At 35.4% G+C, this 21,245-nt stretch overlaps 1 protein-coding gene across 2 annotated transcripts in view; it reads left to right on the plus strand.

The window, feature by feature from the left end:
• LOC126978085 (protein kibra) overlaps nucleotides 1-21,245 on the plus strand; it is a 126,002-nt gene that overhangs the window by 91,429 nt on the left and 13,328 nt on the right. The window contains exons 1-7 of one of the 2 annotated variants that reach the window (XM_050826799.1): nucleotides 10,691-11,196; nucleotides 15,077-15,185; nucleotides 16,451-16,625; nucleotides 17,257-18,102; nucleotides 18,612-18,738; nucleotides 20,132-20,231; nucleotides 20,823-20,918. In XM_050826799.1, the coding sequence (XP_050682756.1) occupies nucleotides 10,726-11,196; nucleotides 15,077-15,185; nucleotides 16,451-16,625; nucleotides 17,257-18,102; nucleotides 18,612-18,738; nucleotides 20,132-20,231; nucleotides 20,823-20,918 (1,924 nt within the window). In that variant the 5' untranslated portion in view covers nucleotides 10,691-10,725. Of the gene's footprint in view, nucleotides 1-10,690; nucleotides 11,197-15,076; nucleotides 15,186-16,450; nucleotides 16,626-17,256; nucleotides 18,103-18,611; nucleotides 18,739-20,131; nucleotides 20,232-20,822; nucleotides 20,919-21,245 lie in introns of those variants that run through there. The other variant, XM_050826801.1, reaches the window with a different exon arrangement.

The following is a 21,245-nucleotide window of genomic DNA, read 5'->3' on the forward strand; positions in this document are numbered from 1 at the left end:
GTAATGTGTAAGCATTGCTGTGTTTCTTGAGACTTGACATCTTATGTCTCAAGTTGACGATCGCAGTTGTAGTGCCGCTAAGAATTTTTGGATATTTTAAGAATCCTGAGCGGCACTGCATTGTCATGGGCAGGTAGTATTAATTATCCGTTCCTTTAATTGTTTTCCTGTACACTTCAGTTTATGTTGTTTGTAAGATAAAAAGATTAACTCCATTCTAGGCGTCGTCATTGTTAGTTGTTATAGGTAGGTCACAGTCTAATAAAACACGTATCTAAGCCATGTTTAAATTTGTTTAATTTTTTTGTAATGACACCGAAAATATTTATATCTTTAAATTTTGCTGTTAATGATTCTTTAAGCCCTAGTTTATTAATAGCGCGAATAGCCCTCTTCATGAGCTATATAGTAACGATAAATTTGTAAAAGCATATTATATTGTAATCTAAATGATTTGTAAAGTAATGAAATTGTAAATCTGAATTTTAAAGAGTGGCAATGAGTTTCTTGCTACTTCTTCTCATTAGCTCAACCCCTTACGAAGTAGCGGTAGGTTCAATAAGATTTTTATTTTGACATTCATAAGTGTCATTTTCGTGACCTACGTGAATAAAGTTATTTTGATTTGGAAAAGCCATATTTTAAAATATGATGAATAATCATGTTATTTTTTCACTTTTCTTATGAATCTATTTCTGCTATCCAAACACATTATTTTACTATACTTATATTATATTTACTATTCACGCATTGTAATATCGAAGCCCAACTATCTACCTGCCTCCAAAGGCAAATATCTCTGGAATGCGATAGAAAACAAAGGATACACCCTCGTGAGAAATAGATGAAAAAAATGTCGGGTCCCTGTGCCGATGGGAATTGTGGATTCCTGGAAAACGCGTGCCAGACAATCTTTAGTGATACAATAATGGGCTATTGTTGTTGAAATAGGCAATACCCTTTTTTGCTGCATACTTCTAGTACTTACAAACCACATAGCCCAATAGCCTTATATTCAAATTCAAATTCGAATCTTTTTATTCAAAATAGGATTTAAAATCACTTATTGAACGTCAAAAACTACCACCCATTCGAAAGAGACTGCCTTAGACCTGAGAAGAATGGGCGCAAAAAACTCAGCGGGCTTTTTTTTTAAATATATAATATGGATTACAATGTAATATCGTACAATAAACATTTATAATTAAAGAGCCTGAGGGTGTTCGCTTTATTCCCAGTCCGTGGTGTCATTAAGAAAATCGTTTATGCTATAATAAACTTTCCCACACAAACGTTTTTTAACAATTCTTTTAAATTTCGAAACACATTTGTTTTGTTCATTTTCTGGGATTATATTGTAGAAGCATATACATCGCCCAACAAAAGACTTACTAACTCGACCCAACCGAATAGTAGGCATAACAAGTTTATGTTTGTTCCCCGTGTTAACATTATGAATGTCACAGTTTCTAGAAAATTCCTCAATGTGCATATGAGAGAGAACATTATCAAAAATGTATTGAGAAGCAACAGTCAAAATGTTTATTTCTTTAAAATTTTCTCTTAATGATTATTTAGGACCTAGGTTATAAATCGCGCGAATAGCCCTCTTCTGCAGCACAAAGATAGTATTAATATCGGCCGCACTGCCCCATAACAATATACCATAGGACATATAATACCGTCGAAACAGTAACACGGCGCGTCATTGCGTCCTCACGTGAGATCCGTTGTAAAACAACAAATTGTGTAATTTAAATCATATTGTAATTGGTTGAGCCATTTGCTGTATCCGATGATAATCACTTAAAACAACGTGCGAGCAAGACACTACATCGGTAATACCGCTCTTACATTTTATGCCGAAAATGTATTTTAATTTTCTTTTTTTTATCTAAATCATGTAAGTGGAAACCGTAGGTTTTATTTAAAATAATTTATAAATTGATGAAGCTGAAAATAGTAATTTTAAAAAGTGTCATTAATATCAGTTTCTTGACACATCTTCTCATCAATTTCTTTTGTTTTAAAGTAAACCATACAAGATTTTATCAATGATACATCACTCGAACGGTTGGCTCAGTTGGAGAGCGCTCGCACAGAACGCGAGAGGTAACTAACGGGTTCGAGACCCGCATCTTTCATTAAATTTTGTTTTCAAATTTTATTTGAGTACTTCTTCTCATTACAGCACAACTTCAGTGGTAAATTCATAAGTGCAATTTTTTGGCATTATCTATACATACTGTATATAAATAAAATTGGAGTGTCTGTTTGTAATATTAAAATAACCGTTTTTACTAGGTACAGGTAACATTTTTTACGTTTTTATCTGTCTGTCTGTTTGGTCCGGCTAATCTCTGAAATGCCTGGACCTATTTTGACGGGACTTTTATTGGCAGGTAGCTTATGTAATAAGGAGTAACTTAGGCTACGTTTATTTAAGAAAACATTCTTTTATAGTAATGTTGCAATGTCCAAGAAACGGTTTGCCTCTAAAAATAATTTATATGGCAAAACAACGTTTGCCGGGTCAGCTAGTTGAGTAAATAATTTTGATTTTATACAAATCGTACTATCAAAAAAGTGCAATACAAGTATTTTGTCATAAAATAAAACTGACAACGCACAGTAATCAAACAGCCATCTTCAACGCGATAAAACATTCGACGTAAGATATTTATATTGCTGATAATAAATGTCTTAAACTTCATTGTTATGATAAGCGTGCAGCGTAAAATATTCCATAGATTATAATAGACTTACTCTTAACAATCGGCTGATCCGATACCTAAAGATAACATTAACATAGGAATGGCTTTAAATTATACATTCTCAAAATAACTACGCTTCATAAAACGCTGTCTGTCTTTCGTTTTTTTTTCTCAACGCATTCAATTATGACGCTGTCAATGAGGCATGTGTATGATCCGCGATAAAAAGTCTTAGAAACTTTTTAATAAAAGGTTAAAACGACGCGAGCAGAGAATAAAAAGGTAATATAATTTTTAAAGTGATTTTGTGACAATTGACAAGTGACGTCTAACATTAGATCGGTAGCTAAGTTATTTAGTCTAAATAATTGATACCTAATTTTTTTTATCGCATTAAACTGACTGTTATAGACACGGACGAGTAAAATAAGAATGACTCCGTGTCACCTTACATAACAGTGAGGCACCAAAACAAGCCGGTAAACGTGTAAGTACATAGCCCCACGCATACATTTACACTAATACATGCCGATCGGCCGCCATCATGAGATTTGCTATCGTCTGTGACAGATCAGTTTGCGTCGCAATAAAATATTTTAAAAATGCCGTCGTACGTTGTGAAAAAGTGTATAAATAATACTATAAAAGTATTTGTGGATATAATATGATTATTTAATGGAGAAAAAACTGTGTAACTAGTATACCCCGTAACCGCACACACACTAGTATAAAGGTGCTTCACTTGCTAATATCACGGCGCGGAGTCCTTCTTTTTTTACTAGTCCGTGGTTATAGATAAATAAGTTTTTTTTTAATACATCGCTTAAAACATTGTCTATGCTTTTGTAAAACATATAAAACTAGCTTACCCGAGAGACGCTGTATATCATTAGAAAAAATATATGATGAAATGGATATAGTATGTTATACTTAAGAGATAGGCATATACCCTTCTGGACTTTTTTGTAGACCTATATAACATACAAAATTCCATCATACATTATTTTATTATATCTCAAAGGGTTTAGCCAGGGTTTTCGTTGTAAGCTTCCAGATGGCTAATCTTTTCCCGACACCTTCAAAAAATATCGTTAATCTATACAAAACTTAACAAATTATATACTCAAACCTTCCTCGAGAACTACTCTATCCATTGGTGAAAACAGCATGAAAATCGGTGCAGTAGTTCGCGCACTGACAGACAGACGCGACGGTAGACTTTGTTTTATAGTATGCAGTAAGATTTGATAGTGAAAAAACAATAATATAAATAATTTCCGAGCAATGGATGTTTAGATGTATTTAGGTATGTTTAAGTATATCGTATTAAATATATCGTTGTCTTGCAACCCATAGCACAGGTTATGCCTAATTTGGGGCAAGATAATTTGTGAAAAAGTGTGTCAATATTATTATTATTAATGTAAATTCAAACTAAAATTCAAATTTTGTCTGAACATCTAAATTTTATTGTGCCGGATAAAAGTACCTAAAATGAAGTGGCGTTTTGTATATTATTTGGCTACTTACACTTGCTTGCTTAGAAACTTGCTTTATTAATAAGACCGATCCAATACTGTCATTAAATTCGAACTAATCCGTTATAAAACTTGCGTGTTCTTAAATACGCATGACGATTTGAAAGCATTTTTTCGTCGATATAAAATAATAATGCCGGTTCTGTTAATATGATGTTCTGTGGCACATTCCTCGATCGTAACACCGGGAGCTCCGGGGCTCAATAATAAGAATATTATGAGTGTAAAAAACGAGTAAGTCAAAGCACGCATTTCGTGCGGTGAGCCCGACTCGTTCTGTCCCGTTCTATCACTTGGCTGGCATGCTTTTTCCTTTTTGCACCTTTTTCCCTTCCATCTCACAGATAATCGAGTAACGCTAGAATTTATACGGAATGCTGTCGACCAATTTTGGTTGTAGGCCACTAGAACCTTTGACTCGACATTGAATTGATAGGCTTATCTAATATTGTTATAGTTTTCCGAATTCAAATTCAAATATTTTTTTTCTAAATAGGATGTTACATCACTTATTGAAAGTCAAAACTACCCACCCATTTCAAAACGAATGCCTCAGACCTGAGAAAAATGGGCGCAACAAACTCAGCGGGCTTTTTTCATCAAAAAATATATTTATAAAGTACAATTAAACTTAATATTTAATAGCCTGAGGGCGGTCGCTCCATTCCCAATCTGTGGTTTTATTAAGAAAGTCATTTATGTTATAGTAACCTTTACCACACAAACATTTTTTAACAATTCTTTTGAATAACGTAATACTTTTGTTTTGAACATTTTGTGGGATTTTGTGGTAAAAGCATATACATCGTCCCACAAAAGACATAGTAACTCGACTTAGCCGAGTAGTAGGCATTATAAGTTTATGCCTGTTCCTTGTGTTATGACAGTTTCTAGCAAATTCACGTGCCTATGAACATACATTACATTATCAAGAATATATTGAGAAGCAACAGTCAAGATGTTAATTTCTTTAAATTTTGCTCTCAATGATTCTTTAATAATAATAATGTAACATAATTTAATACAAGTTTCACCCGGCCACGATTCATCGTGGTTCGTTTTTATTGTATCATTCCGATCTTTATAATACATACTGATGCCCGCGACTTCGTCCGCGTAGAGATATTAAAAATAATATACATGTTTGGGATTAAAGATTCAGAAGATCCCATCTCCTATTCCAGTTCCGGTTCCCGTTTTTGCTCCCGTTCCCAATATATTATATAAATCTTATTTCGAGGATTGCTAAGGCAAACTAATCCTACTTGGTACAGTTACAGCTGATCGACATGAATTTCAGTACTTCGAAAATCCCGCGGTAACCATGATTATTTCTGGGATAAAATGTTGCCTATGTCCTATCCCATGCTGTACCAAATTTCATCAAAATCGGTTCAGTAACTCCGGCGTAAAAAACAAACTTACATTCTCATTTATAATATTAGTAGGGATGTTCCTCCTTCCTTAACAAACTCACAATTCACTCGCTGGGCTAATGTAATAATTGCTTGAAAATTTCATTCAAATCGGCCTTTTCAGACCTGAGAATAGAAGATAAGGAATATGCACACATTGGTTTTTAAATTAGATCCCATAACAACAATAAATTCCGACAGGAGATCGAATTATATATAACGTTACACTATTATTACATTGTACATATTAAAATGAAACTATAGATACTGAAGTTAAAAAAAAACTATCGTAATGCAATTAATTACTTGTTAGTTACTAGGGAAAATATATCTAAAGTAATAGACAGTATTTTTTCAACATTCTAGGACCGTTTTGCACCACGAGCCATGTTTCTGGTCTTTGTATATTTTTCTGTGTTTTATAAAGTCTAAAAATAATATTGTCTATTTGAGTGATAGCGACATACTAATAAAAACTTCAAAGTCCTGTGGCTATTTAGAAAATAAAATAGGTCTAGATAACTTATACGTCTTGATAGGGTATCTTGCTGTTAGACAACCGATAAAAACAGGCCAGGAATATTAGATTACTGTGCGCTACAGTTACGTTTACATTCGCGATTTGTATGACACTTTGTGTTAGTTTGCGTGAATTTCTCAAAATAGAGGCTAGTTTTAAATTCAATTTTTTTCGACGTTTTCACAGCTGTCATAGATCTCTAAGAAAATAGGTTATGTTTGCCTGCCACGGGACAAGCAGCGGGTAACTACTTATATTTAATCTCCACCATATTTTGATTCCAACAATAATAATTCGGGTAATCAAATCTTTTGAACTAGTTGTCGTTCAGAGGTCGAAATTCGATCATTATTCATTTTTGTTTTTAATTTGAACTTTATATTTTGTCAAAGACATTTTTTTTTCTTTCTCTCCATATAGACTTTAGCAGTGTTCAATTTCACGTTCATTCGTTCGCGCAATTTTTTTTAAGGTTGTAGAAAGTTTTCGCTTTACGTATTTATAGATATACTATTTGATGATATAACGTCAATCTAGTTGACTGTTTCGTTTACTACCAAACACATCGTATAGCTGTGAAGTCAACGCTGTGGACTTACATCGTGGCAAAGTGCGTTCGATCCCCGGTTTGCATGGTTCCACAGATGGTGTGTTTTTATAGCTACTATCTTCTAAGAACATGCTATAGAATAATTTGTATTTCCTATCAAAGACTATTTCATATAGAAGTAGTCTTTAGAGAAGTACAAATTACATTTTATATTTTAAAAAATTTTGTTGAATTTCTTTACTTTTGTATGAAGATTATTTTATTTATATTTAGTATAATATTTATTCTTCTTTTTTATGAATATTATTTGTTATATTTGTATATAATTATTGAAGCATTTTTAAGAAAAAATATTTGTATGTAGACAATTCTATTGTACATTTTTACTTTCATTTTGCTTTTTTGTTATTCAGAAACAATTTAATATATGAAAAGATAAAAAACATCAATAAATGTATAAATATTTTTCACATAAAATTATTAATACTTCTTATATTTTGTGATAACATTCTCGTTGTAAATTAATGGGCTCATAGGCCGATAGTATCGCAAAAACACTGCACTTCATGTTAAAATATTAAACTACCAATTACCTTGCTAGAGATAGAATACCCTCTGGTCGCTTTGCTCGAAAGGGGCGTAAGGTATTCGTGGAATTTTAATCGCTCCGAAGCCTCTAGCGGGCGAGGTCCGGCGGCCGAATGTAATAAAAAACAAAAGAGCGGCCGGCTTTTTTTCGGATACAGACAGATGGGACGGTTTGTTAAACGCGTTATAGATTCGAATTTCGAATGCATCGGAAAAAATAGTATTATAGCTAATTTTTTTTTGGGGTGTCTGCATTTATTAATTACCTAATCTATGTCTTTTTGAAATACATACTATTATTATAAAACTGTTTTTTACTAAACACAGTTTTCTTTTATAAGGTAGAAAAAAATAAATATTTAAACTATTTAGTTCTTTTAACTATAACATTTAACAATTAGTTTTGTTAGTAAGTGTGAGGGAGTAGGTTATATGTTTGTGTTTGTGTGTTAGAAAGAGACAGGTTGAATCGAAAAACAACCGGTTCGAAGGAAGCAGATGCGATACCCTGGGGCTATCTACAGATTCCAACAATAAGAGATTATTAAAACAATACCGCGTGCTTGCTTCCGTGTACACGGGGCTCACTTCATAGTAGGTAATGACGAGCCTGTTGGTTGGTGCGTGTGTTTCTGTCATTCAAAGTCAAATAAACTATATTCAACTTGGTTTAAAATTTTAAATCGTCACTATAAATATTTCATTAAATGCATCTGGGAGAAAGCATTAAATGCATATGTTGGGAGAAAGTGACATAAGCATCCCGAGTCTAAGACGTAGCTTGTCACGCACACTAAAGTAATAAACCAGGCCTGTTTTCATCGGTTGTCTAGCAGCAAGAAGCTCTATCTAGATTCTAGACGTAATACACTTACCCCCTTATTCATAATAGTCTACTAACTTAAAACATTGCTAATTCTCACTCTGTCTTCTTCTATTGACCTAAGTCAGAATGAGAAAAAACACTCCTTAGCGGCAGTTTTAAGTTAGCGGACCATTATGAATAAGGCTGATAGATGCACGGAAACAACGGAGCAGACATTGTATTTAACCCGCGATTCGCTATTAAACATATTAAACCGCTCATACAAATAATTTATAAATAGAAGCGCGACACACACTTGACAGGTTTTTAATACAGCGATATTTTTGATATACCCTCATATTGCAACGTAAAATTATAAATGCAACTCTATCGATGTGCAGGCTTCATATCTGATAGTGCTATAAATACTTAGCCTTTACCTACAATCCACAGACTTACAATTTATAGATAGATCTAAAACAAAAGACATTAAGTATTAATAACTAATTTGAATAATAGCATTACTTAGTATTTTTTTAATAGTTATTTTGTTATCTATCTATTCTAAATCTAGACATTTAAGTGGTTAGGGGCTCGATGAGCAACCCTATCTTGACTGCAGCAATTCCAGAATTTTCCCTAAGACGAATCAATAGTCGCACACTGATTTAAAGGATAAAATGAGACAGATGACGTACCCATATCGTATCGTTCCGGAAACACCGCACAAGGAAGTTCATTCCACAGCTTGTTTGTAGATAATATTCAACAATATCAAGAGATCTTGTAAAAATATGTCGGTTGTGTTATTCAACGGGATTAAATACAAATATTTTCTGGAATATGGCTATCATATACAAAAGAACTCATACTCATAGATCCACAAATTAGGATGTCATCCCCACAATCTGGATGTGTCGCGTTCGTCCAAAGCGAATAAGCTTCCTTGTACGGTGTTTCCAGGGCGATACGACATGGGTACCTTTAAAAAAAGCGCGTACACTTTTCTAAAAGCTCGGCAATGCTCCTGTGATTCCTCTGGTGATGCAAGAGAATGAAAACCTTAGCGTATCTACGCTCGTTGGTCTTCTTCTTTGATAAAAAAATTCTTGAGTTTAGTCAAACGAACAGCTTCAGCTTCAAAAAAAAATTGTATAAATAGCATGTTATAATATGTATGTATGTATACCTGCCGCCAGATGGAGTATTTAACATTCCGTTCAGAATCAGCGCAAATTGTTTACGCAGAAAATGTGAGAAAATCGCAGCTGGGGTACTTACACGTACGCACTGGTGTCTGCGCAGGCGCAGACCCACGCTGCACGATATTTACATTGCTTCATAATTGTTCCTTTAATACCTCTCTCGTAAGTGCTGATGTTTAGCTTATTTTTTTTTAATTCAGGCGATTCATACCACTATAATTGTTTTTGATTCTATACTAACATATTTGCTACTAAGAATTGAGTTTCATAATTTTTTTAAGTTCTTGTAAAATTGTTGTTATTAGCGAGTATATGTAATTCGTTTGATACTTAGCCTGCGAGATAAGATAAGATATAACATCACATAATGAAAGTCAAAAACTACCACCCATTCCAATAATATAGCCTGAGAACTGGGCAGAATAGGTGCAACAAACCGAGCGGGCTTTTTTTTCATCAAATGTTTTTCATTATGATTACAAAGTAATATCGTACAATTAAACATATTATTTAATAGCCTGACGGCGGTCGCTCCATTTCCAATACGTGGTATCATTGAGAAAGTCATTTATGTTATGTATGTATGTATGTATATGTCTTTACCACAAACACGTTTATTAACAATTCTTTTGAATATCGAATATAGACTTGATTACTAGTGGTTTTATTTTCGTACGCAACTCGATTGAATACGTTTGAAGAAACGTTGAATTAAAAGAAAAAATTAAAGAAAATTATTAATATAATTGTATTTAAATATTATAATTTCTTTATTTATACTTGGTTCCCCTTAATAGATTACCCATTTTATAATATTAATAAATTCGCTACGAGATAACTAAATAGGTTGTTCACTGTGGGATTATCTTTTGTAGCCTTTGGGATTAAAGTAAATTATTTATCAAGTAGGTGCCTGTCACAAATAAATTTTAAATTAAAGTCTATTATGGGAAACCCAGTATAAAATATGCTTCTTTTTCTAACTAGAATATTATTAACATTATTTAATATGAATAATAAATATTTTCTACATTTGGAAATTGGGCCCAATGTTATAACAAAATTACGACGATTAGATATTTCTAACAAAAAGCACACTTCAAGAATTTAATCTTTTTTTGAGTCGTTAGAAAATTGTTGATGTGCTTTGGAATGAGAAATATTGAATGATTCGCGTGTAGAGTGGCCTGAGGTCAGCGCGGTCCGTTAGGGACCCGGGCCACGGGCGTCGGAGTTACGACAGATGCCCCGAGAGGCGGTCCCGAGAGAGATCGACCTCCGAAATGCGCCCGAGATTGCATTCTTTCGACATTCCTGCGCACAGCGCGGCAAACCCGGCTCAGTCGCCGCGCGCCCTTTTGGGGGCTAACATGTGTCCGCGCGAGTCGCCATGTGCTCCCGACCAGAACCTCCCCCCTCGGGGAAATCCTACCTCGCCCCTCGCCAGATCGCCAGAATGGTCCGCAGACCCGAATATGGCGTCAGAGTGGAACCCACGTCGACCCAACCGCCCGGGCTACGCGTCCGCGACGAACCCCAATACCAAAACCTGGAGGAACTCCGCAAGAGACCAGAGTACGCAAACTTAGATGAAATCAGCCGAGAGTTTGGCTACCGGCTCTGTCCTGAAGGCCAGAATCTTGAAGACGAGGCGATTTACGAGAATATACTGTCAGTGCGTCGGATTCGCTCCGCGGAAGTGCGCTTAGTGCCAGTTAGTGAGGTGCCCTACTATGAAGGACAAGGTTACGTGGCCACTCAGGTTCTCAGCAGGAATGGGACGTTTCCTCAGTGTCCCCCGCACACGTGGAGCAGGCTTCACCAGGATGCGAAGGCGACGGGATCCTTGCGCCTGTTCACCGTAATTAAATTTTCCTTACTCAATATTTATTGCTTTTAATCAAAGTTTATAAATCTAAATTAAACATGATTAATAAATAACTATATATTGCCAGAATTGTAGCGTAGATAATAATATTTTATAATTTAATGCTCCAAATTCATAACTTAATGTTCTAAAATGTTCTAAATTTAAAGCAATTTATCATAGATTTAGAATTTAACAAAAAACTAATAAAAACGCGATATTATTACAATATATAGTATATTAAAGAATTTTAATTATTAATTTATGCATGAATTTACACATTTGTCTCGAAAACTGTTGAAATTACACTTAATTTCTGATAACATATTGCTACTTTTAATATGACAATATTTTGTTGAAATAAACTGTCGATATTAACATTTATTTTTTCGATTATTTCGTTTAATTTCATCGTATCGCGTCTTGGCAAGTTTAATTCGGCGTCACTCGAGGGCTGAAGTCAATCAAACTTAATTGTACCAGGGTGTTCGATTCAGGTTTAGCAAGAGGTCGTAGCTTAGCGGTTGTAAACGAATTCGATGACTTGAACCGTACAAAACAGGATACGTTGATGTGCTTACTTTTTACACGCATTCCAAGCAAAAAGTTGTTCATAATTACTTATGCTGCGATCGCAAAAAATGGACTTGCCATTTGTTGCGATGACTACTTCATTTTTCTGAGGCTTTGATTTTTTGGAAAGTATTTATTTTGATTTAATTATGAAATGATGCGAGCGGTCGGGTCGCTTGATCGTAGACGATTACTGATTGCTGTGCTCTTGCAGCGCCAGTGAAATCTGAAGAGTTTTGTGAAGGTCATTCAATGTCGTGTCGTTAAACTTATCTTTTTTTGATGACAGAAAGGAATGAGATGAGCAGGACGCTCAGATGTCGGTAATTAATACGCCCTGCCCATTACAATGCAGTGTCGCTCAGGATTCTTGAAAAACCCAAAAATTCTGAGCGGCACTGCAATTGCGCTCGTCACCTTGAGACACAAAATGTCAAGTCTCATTACTGTTATTATTAATACGGCGCCCTGCAGACCCAAACACAATAATGATTACACATTACTGCTTCACGGCAGAAATAGGCGCCGTTATATCTATATATCTTATGAAATATCTTGTCAGGAAAACAATATATGCCTCCTCACGACATAGGTGATAACTTCACCAAATCGAGGTTTATAATACGAAATCTCTAATAAAGTGCTCACAAATTACCTTTTATTTGTTTTCGGAGTGTGTGGATTGTTGCATCTACTGTACTCAATTGGTAACTATACTCTTGTTTTTACGTATTTATTTACATTAACTTTTTTGACTTACTCGTGTGAGGCATTATCACTTATTGTAGTTGAAAGTATTTGTAAAACCATGAATGCGTGTTTTGACACTCTCTTTGGAGATTCTTGCCACTTCTTCTCATTGGAGCTCAGCTTGAGAAGAAAACTTGACATTCATAAGTGTCAGTACCGTGACCTACATAAATAAAGTAATTTTGATTTGATTTTCAATTGAAATAGGTAGGTACACTATATTTTCTACTGTATTTATAAAGCAATGAACTTTTAGTTAATGTTATATTTATTCATTTTCGTCAAAGTTTTTGAAGTTTCATAAACATGAGTTCACACCATTCAAAGTATGAAGAAAAATTTACACAAATTCAGTTAAATATATATTATTCACTAGATCTATATAATTTTGCTAAATATTTGATTTAAATCTGTGATACTCCCGTTAATAAGAGAAATTCCTATAGTCAGCTGTATAGCTACAGATATACTGCTATAAACATTTCGGTGACGCGAACTCACGAGATTTCACCTATTCATAAAGTGTCTTACTATATATATATTTTTAAACTAGCTGACCCGGCAAACGGTGTTTTGCCATATAAAGTATAATTCACACGATAGTTTTATAAGTAATAAAATATTGCCTATATATCATTTTGTTCTATTGTCAATAGTTTTTGCAGCGCACGTAAAATAGGTTTTCGATTTTACACCTTGTGTTACAAAATAGCAATTTTATTACGGATCCCTAATTTTGAAAAAAAAAAACATAGCCTATAGCCTTCCTCGATAAATGGACCACCCAACACTGAAAGAATCATTCAAATCGGACCAGTTGTACCAGAGATTAGCGCGTTCAAACAAGCAAACAAACAAACAAACAAACACTGCAGCTTTATAATATTAGTATAGATTATTTATTCGTGAGCATGTCGGTGACGCGAATCCATAAGATTTTCCTCTACCAAAAAGTGTCCAATGCGGCTAAAAAAGTTTTCACTTCAAATATAAAGAAAATAATATACGACATAAAAGGTGTCTTTATTTAGATATTATCTATACATCTAAATAAAATTGGAGTGTCTGTTTGTAATATTGAAATAACCGTTTTTTACTACATGTATATGAATATATATATACACAAAAATTTTTTTTTTTTACAATTTTCTGTCTTTCAATTTCATGTCTGTCTGTTTGTTCCGGCTAATCTCTAAAATGGCTGGACCGGTTTTGACGGGACTGTTATTGGCAGGTAGCTGATGTAATAAGGAGTATTTAGGCTACGTTTATTTTATAAAAAATCTTTTATTTTAGAAAAATAAAGTTATGTTGCAATGTCCAAGAAACGGTCGAACTCGAAAAATAATTTCTTTGGCAAAACAACGTTTGCCGGGTCAGCTAGTTTGAAATAATAGTTAAGTTTATTGCTAATACGTTATGTTATTATCAGGTTTATCGCGAGAACACACGACTTATATATTTACAGTGACACGTAATTAAAAATGGACAATTATTTTATTAGCTCGTCTTAACTGTTATTTATTTTCTGAGTTGCGCGTCTTAATAGCATTTACCTGTTAAACGTTTTAATTTTAATAGCCTTGTTAAGGTGAACACTAGCTTTTGTATTTAATTTATGAAGTAATTAAAACAGCGATGTGATAAACTAATTTAGATAAGAGTTTGTATGAATTGCGGTGTAGACAGGGATGAAATATCCAAATGGCTTGAGTTTTTTTTTGTTTTAATTGCGCCAATATTTGTCTTTAAACAATTTGACACGTGTTTCGCCTCTACACGAGGCATCCTCAGGACGTCAGGCGGAATTAACATTAAATAAAACTCAAATCATTTGGATAATTATGGATTTCGGCAAAGTAACGCCTACTTCAATAAATAGGGATGAAAGAGATAAAACTACTGGAATGTCCAGTTGCCACTTGGGGGCGTCCGTTAATGACGTGGGGCCTGAGAAATTTTCGGCACCCAACCCTTGGTTGATCGTAAGATTTTCCTCAACTCTGACCCCCAAACTCACGCGAGATACTTCAAACTTTATGTTATGGCTGTAAAAGTGTTGGACTATTTAAAAAAAAAAGAAAAGCACAACTAATTATTTTATTCAAGTCTAGCAAAGACTAGTATTTGTGAATATTACCGAATTTTACACCGATTTCTGTTAGAAAAATAATTATGTGATATTTGGCCATGACCCCCCCTTTTTAAGCGAGATTTGGAAAGATTTAGCTTGATCCACTCCCCCCTTGCCACAGTCTTCCCTCATGTTGACGTCTGGTACTCTACCACCGCGCGTTTAGGAGAAACTTCTCTCCTCGCACGGCCACTTTGTGGAATCAGCCTCGGTTTTCTAGAACCGCTCGAAGCTTAGAGCATACATTTTTTATGACAATAAGGGACGGGACGAGCAGGGCGTTCTTCTTATGGTAATTGATACGCCCTACCCATTAAAATAGTGCCGCTCAGGATTATTGAATAACCCAAAAAATTTTGAGGTTGTCTCATTAGCCCAGTAATATATATATTTATAGATGTTTTTCTTTATTTTCAGGCGAAACGGGAGATGTACGATGTGAAGAAGCAGAGGTTGTGTCTTGCGCAGGACGAGTACAAACATCTCACTAACGCCCTGTCCACTTTAGCAGCCTCCAGAACCAGCTGTAAGTACCTACCTACTAAATTAAATTAACAAATATTTGTTTAAAAGTAATGTTTACATAAAACACTTTTTGAAGCATTAAAATGTACGTTTGCTGTGAAGGACAAATAACACCTTCAAGGCAAAAAATGGCGCTAAACTTCATAATGACAAATATTATAAATTTTGACTCATTTCAACCGCAATCACCCTGAAAATATGCTCTGAAAAGGTCACGAAACGTTAACTTAAATACCTGATAATAACAAAACTGTAATTTTTGTTTTTTGAACCGATTGGTATGAAACAATAACTAAATGTTACGGAGAGCTTGCTTGCCGTATCACTGAAAAACGCATTCAAATCGGTTTAGCTGTTACCAAGTTTAGTAGGCAGACAATTTTTTTTTTTAAATTGTTTATTGAAAAAAAAAATGTATTTGCTACCATATATAAATTCTTTTACATCGGGCCGTTTTCGATTTTGTTACATGACATATAGATTTAGATCAATAAATGGCACTTTTGAATGTCAATGCCAGTGAATGCATACTTACATTATGTAAGAATCTCAATGATCTCACTGTTTATTAATGTATGCTATTATCTTATATATAAAATTCTCATGTCGCGGTGTTTGTAGTTAAACTCCTTCGAAACGGCTTGACCGATTCTCAGTAAAATTTTGAGTGCATATTGGGTAGGTCAGAGAATAAGACAAACATCTATTTTTCATCCCCCTAAATGTTAAGGGTGGTCCACGCCAATTTTTTTTGACATTTTTTTTTAATTTGTTTAATTATGAGCCAGCATTAAAAAATACATACAACTTCAAATTTTCATCCATCTACGATCAACAGTTACTTTTGTATCGCGATTTTAATATCGGCAATACAACGTTTGCTGGGTCAGCTAGTGTTCAATAAAAATCTTTAAATTTTATTGCAATAGTTACTATTTACACTACTTGCTATTAGAACTACTTCGAAAAGTTTCACGTGAATGAGAAGACGTGGAAAGAATCAAATTGCTACTCTTTTAAAGCACTTTTTAAAACTAAATAATATAGGTTCAAATTCACTTGAGTAAATTTAAAAATATAAAATCAGGATTTGATATGAACAAACTTACAAACACTGCAAGTAAAATTAGGGAAAAAGGCTCATAAAAAAGCAAATATACTGAATGAATGAAAAAAAAAATTTGAATAAAAATACAATATAAAATGTAATTTATAATATGCATATATTCCAGGTTTTCAAACAATAAAGTAAATGTAATATTCCAGTGTGCTCATCAACGACATCGGTAACCACCACATCTACCACTTCTCGCCATGATCCTGATCAGCTACGCGTGGAGGTGACCCAAGCTAGAGGCAGGGTGGCCCAGCTCAGGAAGGAGCTTCGGCAGGCCAGGGCTGAGTTTGCCAGCGCCAGGCGGGGAGTTGATACTCTTGCTGAGTAAGTAATATCTGGAATTTCTTGGCAACTGAAAAGTGATGTGAAATTTTGCTTCCCCAAGGCATAAAACTTGATACCTTGATTCCTTTATGTGTGTGATTCTTTTGTCGAAATATAGTTCTGACTACTTTGTGGAAAATGCTGCAGGCAGTATCCCCGAACTGATACTGCCTAGGGACCTTCAAGTATAGAGCATTCTCCCACCTGAATGACCGGCACTGCATCTCTGTTCCCTTTGGTACTGTTAAACTCCATGAGCTACTGCCCCGTTTTTTATGAAATAGGAGACAAACTTTCTTACAACACCAGAGTATCACAGAAGCGTTGAAGGCCTTTTTGGAAGTTTTTTTTACCCATATTGTATCCTCCTGAAAACTCAGGTCAGGGCAAACTTTAACAATTGTACGTGGGAGAAAGTTCTATGCCAGCTGCACTCTTAAGACACGCTATTAATACATGGTGCTGATATTTAAGATTGGGATGTATGGTGCGAATGGTAGTTTTCTACCGCCAGAATAATGTCAAACAGTCTTAAATATAAGAAGAGTGTATAAGATCTGGGGTAACTTTTGCTGTTACAAATATGTAGTATTATTTTTTATTTTTTTCAATAAATAAATGTTATTTTCAGAGTGGAGCAGAAATTAAGCGCCCAACAAGGCTGCTATAACATAACCGAAGCACAAGCAATTATGACCGAATTAAAGAATATCCAAAAATCTCTGACGTCTGGAGAAAAAGAAAGAGCAGACCTTATGCAATCATTAGCCAAGCTAAAAGACGATCTTACGAGACTGCAACTCGGGGAAGCGTCACCAGATTTATCTACGTTAAGCATACCCCAAGAGAAACTTAGCACTGCCTCGCAGACGGACCTGTGCGCAGACTTAGTCCCAATTGGTACTAGACTGGCAGAAATGGCTCGCGTTCGACTCCAATACGACGAAGCCAGGAAAAGGATCCAGCAGATTCAACAGCAACTTGCAGATCTAGAAGACAAAGTTCAACCTGGTCAGGCTGAGTCAGATAAAGACAGATTACTCCTCTTCCAAGAAAAGGAACAGTTACTACGCGAGTTACGCAGTATTACTCCAAGAACAAGATCGAAGCAAGAGATGAGTGACATCCAAACGGAGTGTAAAAAACTCGAGCAAGACTTGAAAAATGCCTTCGAAATGTCCAATAAATGTATAGCAGATAGGTTAAGGCTACACGAGGAGAAGCAATTGCTTCTGCAGCAGTTAAAAGATGCACTGACGTCAATGACAACGTTGGAAGGGCAGTTGAAGACTTTGTCAGCCTCCACGTTGTCTGTTTCGAGTAGTTCAAGTCTGGGATCGCTTTCAACCGCCAGTAGCAAGGGTTCCTTGAGTTCTGGGATAAGTTTTACAGATATCTATGGCGGTCCGCAGATAGCGAGTACGTTTCAGAATGATAAGCCTATTGATATGGTGGATCTTCATAGAAGAGTCGAGCGGTAAGTTTATCTTTATTTACTTTTAAACTTGCAGACTTCTGACTTCTGACACTAGAATTCAGAGCAAATTTTTTTGAAACAAAAGATCTGTTTCTATACATGTTAGTGGCTGATATTCTTATTTGGTTTTTGTTAGTATATTTTGATACCAGTGGGAGGCTCCTTTGCACAGGATGAAGGCTAGCATGAAGCAGTTATGTGTAAACATTACTGTGTTTCAGTCTGAAGGACGCCGTAGCTAGTAAAATTACTGGGCAAATGAGACTTAACATCTTATGTCTCAAGGTGATGAGCGCAATTGTAGTGCCGCTCAGAATTTTTGGGCTTTTCAAGAATCCTGAGCGGCACTGCATTGTAATGGGCAGGGCGTTTCATTTACCATCATCTGAAAGTCCTGCTCGTCTCGTCCCGTATTATCATAAAAAAATATGATAGTAGATTTAGTAATATGTAATTAGTAATGCGAAATAATATACCGCGACATACCAAAAATAATTATGTATTTATAGGTTACTCCGTGGTACGAGTTACTACGACAGTGCTACTCCTGGTACCAGCAGCTCACCTTCCCAACCCTCACTGTCTCCCAGAAGCAGTTTATCATCGGCCAGTCCACCGCCACCTTCATACAACCAGGTATTATAATAATAAGCAATAGCTTAGCAATAATTTTATAAGCTACTCGAATTGCTCTAAGCGCTCAAAAACAATAGCACAAAAAAATAGAAGACAAGCGTACTAGCAGCAAAAATGACAAGTATTGGTTATAGTTAACATTTTACGGCCGTTTTAATTACCTATCTATCCTTAGTTTAACTTACTAGAGGTAGACAAATATATCCTTTTTACACTTACTTACATTTCAATAACCTATTGACAGATAGCATTGGACTATTGGACATAACTATGGATAGATAAGATCTTGTCATTAATCGGTGATAACAATATATCCGTAACTAAAGATACATAACACATAAATCTTGATATAAAAGAGTGGCAATGAGTTTCCTGCTATTTCTTCTCATTAGCTCAACGCTTTACGAAGTAGCGGTAGATTCAATAAGAAAAAATTTTTTTTTGACATTCATAAACGGCCGTTAATCGAATAGAGATAGTAAGCCGCCAACACAGAAAAGTAACGCGATGGCATAGATGCACAATACAAGTAATAGAACATTACTTACCTTTACAATTACTAGGGTTGGTACATACAAAGATTGCTGTCATCTCTGGTCTGGCGCACACCAGTATCAGCTCGATCCATTTGACCGCGTGCAACGCAGAACAGCTCGAAGTGCTCTGTGAACGGCTGGATCACTTGGCGTTGCGTAGAGACGTCGCTTCATTGTGTGTCTTCTACCGCATTTATCACGGGGAGTGTTCCGAATAGCTGTTTAACCTGATTCCTGCCGCCGAATTCCACCTTCGCACGATACGCCACAAGTTAGGATATCATCCCCAACATCTGGATGTGTGGCGGTCCTCCACAGTGCGGTTTGTAAGGAGCTTTCTTCCACGTTCTACAAAGCTGTGGAATGAGCTTCCTTGTGCGGTGTTTCCGGGACGATACGACATGGGTACCTTCAAAAAAAGCGTGTACACTTTCCTTCAAGGCCGGCAACGCTCTTGTGATTCATCTGGTGTTGCAAGACAATGTGGGCGGCGGTAATCACTTAACACCAGGTGACCCGTACGCTCGTTTGTCCTCCTATTCCATAAAAAAAAAGATATTGTAGGCGCAGACGGCGCGGTGCAGCTATTTTAAGTCGGACAGCGACCAGTCTCAGTAGTGTACGGCGTGTCACTCAATACTTTTGTGTCCCCAAGATTGCTTAGCGGCCGTGATAATCGTGTGTATGTGTGCGTGCGTCGATTCGGGCGCTCGTTTGCCGTGACGACAAGTTGGTCGATTTTGATGCGAAAGGGCGTCAATAGATGTTTCTCAGAAGAAAAAAATGGATAGGTTTTGTAATTATGTCTATCATAATGTTGAATTTTTATAAGTTAACTATTATTTTATTTAAAATAGGTGGAGAGACAGAGAAGACAACAGAGGGAGTTAGAAGAAAAGTTAGCTGAAATGAGAATTGGTGTCGCCGGACTCAGCGAGGTGACAGGACTGGCTAGCAGTTAGTATTATTTGGTTTTTACTATAAACATTAATTTATTAGCTTTTATTTATAAAGGTGATATTAATTTTGGTGAATTTAAATCTTAATATCATGTTTGTTTCATAAATTCTCATATTAATATGCTTACGTGTAAAGGATACTGGCAGCATTTTCGACTTGGATAATTAAGCTTAAATGAATACCTATTAAAAAAAGAAAAAGATAGGCTTGAGACATTTCCGAATGGGTCCTGACACTCTCTTAATGAGGATACTAATTTCAATACTTCCATCAACATTCATCTTATTACTGTATATTTTTTAACTGTCCCAGATTGCATAATACAACTGTTGGCCTTACAGGGTGATTATCCCGTCACTATTACAAACTAATCTACTAATCTCATACTAAATGTATGGGAGTGTTTAATATCAACATTTTGGAATCTTCTCGTTCGATTTTCAAAAAGTTATTCATGTCATTTTACTGATTAGGTAACGTACTCTCAATATCAGTTGAAAGTTTTTTGATATATGTAATAGTTACACACTTAAAAATAGCACCCTGTATATATCATCATCAATGTATTAATACTTTGTGAAATTTCAGTACCAGTGCAGGTTCAAGGACCAGGGCGGCCGTGTGAACCACTGTCCCCGATATCAGAGACTCCGACTAGACTTTCCCCCACTTGCTCTTCTACTGGTAAGTTATATTTCAATCAAATAAATTCAATAACATAAAATTCCTGCAAATAACTACACCCGTGTAATTGAAACCGATTGGGAACATTAACTTTGCGGTCAACATGTTTTCCAAGCAAATAAAAGATAGAGATTAAAATACTAACACAACATGTTAACATTCATGAAAGTGAAAATGATTTTTTTTTACGTAAATATATAAAAGCATTTGTAAATAGTCATAAAATTTTTACAAAAACAAGTGTGCAAAAGCGACAAATACTAAAAATACGATGGTAGTGGATGCTACGTTAGAGACTCGCAAAATGCAAGGAACCGTACGCCAGTC

This window comes from Leptidea sinapis, chromosome 47 (assembly GCF_905404315.1).
Source record: "Leptidea sinapis chromosome 47, ilLepSina1.1, whole genome shotgun sequence".
In the NCBI taxonomy this organism is placed as follows: domain Eukaryota; kingdom Metazoa; phylum Arthropoda; class Insecta; order Lepidoptera; family Pieridae; genus Leptidea; species Leptidea sinapis.